The sequence below is a fragment of the Rhododendron vialii genome, chromosome 8a (genome assembly GCF_030253575.1).
Source record: "Rhododendron vialii isolate Sample 1 chromosome 8a, ASM3025357v1".
NCBI lineage: Eukaryota > Viridiplantae > Streptophyta > Magnoliopsida > Ericales > Ericaceae > Rhododendron > Rhododendron vialii.
The window spans coordinates 28,402,248-28,405,362 of NC_080564.1; the positions used below are offsets into that span (position 1 = coordinate 28,402,248).

Below are 3,115 nucleotides of genomic sequence, written 5' to 3' on the forward strand. Positions count from 1 at the left end.
GTTGGTAATATTGGGGGAAGTGACGTGGGCCAGGTAGGTACCAAATAAGGCTTCCGTTATCCAAGTAGGCAAATTCCGTCGACTGGTTGACGGCAGGGGTGACATTGAACCGAGTCACAAACTGGAATGACAAAATCGACACAAAAAATTTTATAAGGACGAAAATGAAACTGACTCTATTTTGTAAGGACCATTTAAGTATTTAAGTCTTTTTTTAATTATTAGTATCAAGTATGGAGTGAGTTGAATCCCCAACTTTGGGCAACGGACAATTGGCTAACCATAAGTACATGTGTACAAAGATACTTTTGGAGGTAATCTCATCACCATTTTTTACATTACAACGTGACCGGTACCTTTGCATAGTCAATTACAGGTGCATTGATTTAGTAGAGATGGTGCCGTTTTAGATCGGAAATCTAGGTCTGTATTTTCGTACGGACTGTGTTCGATATCTGCGGTACTTGTCCTCGAGCTAGAGTTAAAACAAAAAGACGATGCGCTCCTCATTCTAAACATGCCAATTAGATTCATATTAATTCGGAATATGTCAGTTGCGTTTCATCCACGAGTCTACGATCTTCTATTTTCGATCATTTTGAACTATGCCTTCGACATAGTTTCTCCGTGTCTGTACGCAACAGCAGAGGAAATTTCGTGTTCTAATCCGATTTGGCCGAAAAGCATATGCAGTCAAGGAAGTTCCTTTCTGGTTGCCTAGTTGCGATCTCCGGCCTCCTCCGCCGATCGGATGCAACAGCAGTGGGTACTACTTTTTGGCTATCCGTAAGCTTCTTGCCGTCGTAAACAATTGTAACCTCGCAGTAATCTGGTGCTTTCTTCTGGACAAATTCTCCCTTTCCTGTCCCCTTGATCAGTCGCCTACGACAGGAAAATTTCAACAAAGAAAATGTTAGTAATATCCTTTTGAACAAACAACTCTTGTGTCTAAATTCGAAATGGAGAGTCAGTTTTCGAAGTTTTGTCAATAGGTGATAACTTCTATTTTTATTTTTAGATGGGGGTGAATGGGTGATAACTTTGTATTTGATTAAGATTTTCAGTTTGACTTCATCCCCTTTGATCATCTCAAAGGCAGCCGAGACCTACATTGAAACTCACCGGGTAACTCAAACTCGACGCAAATGAGATCTGACTCACCGGAGTAACTGGCTGGAAGCAAACGGATTTGACTCGTCAGAGTGGGAAATCCGTTTGTTGATCTGTTTTGGGGGAGAGAGAGAGAGGACCAGCGAGGCTACTTTACCTCGCTGGGCTTAGCAAGGTGCTGAAGCGAGGGGCGGAACTGGCGAGGCGCTAGTGAGGCTGCTGGAAACTGGAAAGCAGGAGTTTGGGTTGCCATTTGTCCTCGCTGGAGCTTTGCCGGGGCTGTTGGAGATGCTCTAAGGTGAGCTGACAAAGGGATAGAGCTCTTGTCCCCTCCTCTTGTCCGTTGTGTTTGTCTTCTCTTTATAACCACAATGCTGATTATAAAATGGGTTTACCAACAGACACTAACTAAAATCATGTTTCAAGAGCCAAATGGAGCACAGAAGTTTAGAAATTCATGTTAACGCATAAAGTCTGACCCTAAAAAGTGCTAAACCGTCGAATGGAGATGCTCTAAGGACCCCACACGGCATCGTCACGTTTTTCGTGTCCTGTTTTTTGTGCACCCAATGTTTTTTGCGTCCGGTTTTCGCACGCATCAAGGGTGGAAATTTGTTACTACCATTCAACCTGCAGCAACTAGTAAAGAAGTGGCTGTTACCTAGAGGCAGGCGGCCGTTTGGTTCCCATGACTAGGTAAGTAATGTTAAGGACAGGGATGAGTTCAAGAATTGCTTTGCCTGTTGAATTGCTCTCCAAAAGCACTGTATCCACAGTCACCTAACAATTCAATCAAATAGCAATCAAATGGTGAAAACTCAATCCTTAGGCATGAAATGTGAAAATGAAACATCGAAACTCGTACAAACGCATACCTTGGCATCAGTGCACAGCTGAATGTATTTCTGCAATACGTTCCTCCGCCTATTGTTCTCTTCGTTGACATAGAATCGGACCTGTTCTTGGGTCAATTGACTTCTCGATAGCCTTCCAACTATAGAAATCAATGGACCAAAATTCACGCGGAATGCAACAAAATTGAGCAACTGCATAAATCTCTTCTTTCTTTCCCTTTTATCAGCCAACTGCATAGTCGTGCTTTCTCTGTGTATTTTTTGCTTCATTATTTTTTGTGTGTATTGTTTTCGGTCGAATCCACAATAGCCTAGCCTTTCTATTGCTCAAGAAATACTTTCTCATGGAGCTTTTGACCAAAAAGGGTGTACTTACCATTCTATATGCAAACGCAAATGGAAACTAATAATGTCACAACTGTTATTGACAATACCAGAATTTTTCGTGCAAAACAAAAACAGATTTGACGTCATCATCATCCAAACACAGTAAGATGCTAATATAAAATCCGTTAGTCTTACCAGGAGTGGAGATGTAGGTGATTGGAGGGAAAACATGGACAAGGAAAACTCTAGCTCCAGGGGAGATAGCATGATCAAGAGCCCATTTCACCACATCCAAATCCTTTTTCCCAACAGCAACATAAACATCATTCATGCCACAATCTCTGCTGCTTATAGTCACACTCTTGCTATCTTCTCCAATCTCCACAATCTCCGGCGACATCACCCCCCAACAACTCCGGTACTCGCGATACTCTTCATCCGGCCCCGCATTCTCTCCTTCCATGTCTATCCCACTCTCTCTCTCCTCTCCCTCTCCCCCGTCTCTCTCCCCTTTCCCTTTTCAAAGGAATGGAAATGGTAGTGCAATAGTACAAGGAGAAGAGACAAGGAAGTGAATAAGATATCAAAGTGGGGAGTTGGGAATTGGCAGTTTTATTTGCTTTTTTATTTTTGATGATAACTCATGCTGTCTGGGTCAATCTCTTGGGACCCTAATTTTATCCTCCACTAGCAGGAGTCCAATTAAAGGTGGGACAAAATTTTATATGAACTATTCAATAAGAGCTAATTTCACGGAAAAAGTTCAAACTTGAGACTTTAAGAGGAAGCGAGTTCCTAAATCTTACGCTTTGACGATCGAGAAT

The 3,115-nt window shown here is 42.3% G+C and overlaps 1 protein-coding gene across 2 annotated transcripts; it reads right to left on the minus strand.

The window, feature by feature from the left end:
* Positions 1 to 258: 258 nt before the first annotated feature.
* Positions 259 to 2,833, minus strand: LOC131335893 (U-box domain-containing protein 52-like). Of its 2 annotated transcripts, XR_009202674.1 has the most exons (5): positions 2,487 to 2,816; positions 1,986 to 2,104; positions 1,772 to 1,890; positions 1,162 to 1,484; positions 751 to 882 (listed from the first exon to the last, which is right to left on the minus strand). XR_009202674.1 is itself a non-coding variant. In XM_058371452.1 (4 exons), exons 1-4 carry the CDS (start codon positions 2,752 to 2,754, stop codon positions 663 to 665), a joined length of 726 nt encoding a protein of 241 aa, XP_058227435.1. In that variant the 5' UTR covers positions 2,755 to 2,833; the 3' UTR covers positions 259 to 662. The 2 variants fall into 2 exon arrangements, 1 of the variants encoding a protein (XP_058227435.1); XM_058371452.1 differs by lacking the exon at positions 1,162 to 1,484 and having other exon boundaries at positions 259 to 882; positions 2,487 to 2,833.
* Between the last annotated feature and the right edge of the window lie 282 nt (positions 2,834 to 3,115).

Excerpts from the sequence above, each read along its gene's own strand:
- LOC131335893 (XM_058371452.1), bottom strand. The coding sequence starts at position 2,754 with ATGGAAGGAGAGAATGCGGGGCCGGATGAAGAGTATCGCGAGTACCGG. Across the intron at positions 1,891-1,985 it reads AGCTGTGCACTGATGCCAAG|GTGACTGTGGATACAGTGCT; the intron begins GTATGCGTTTGT and ends TTGAATTGTTAG. Across the intron at positions 883-1,771 it reads AAACGGCCGCCTGCCTCTAG|GCGACTGATCAAGGGGACAG; the intron begins GTAACAGCCACT and ends TTCCTGTCGTAG.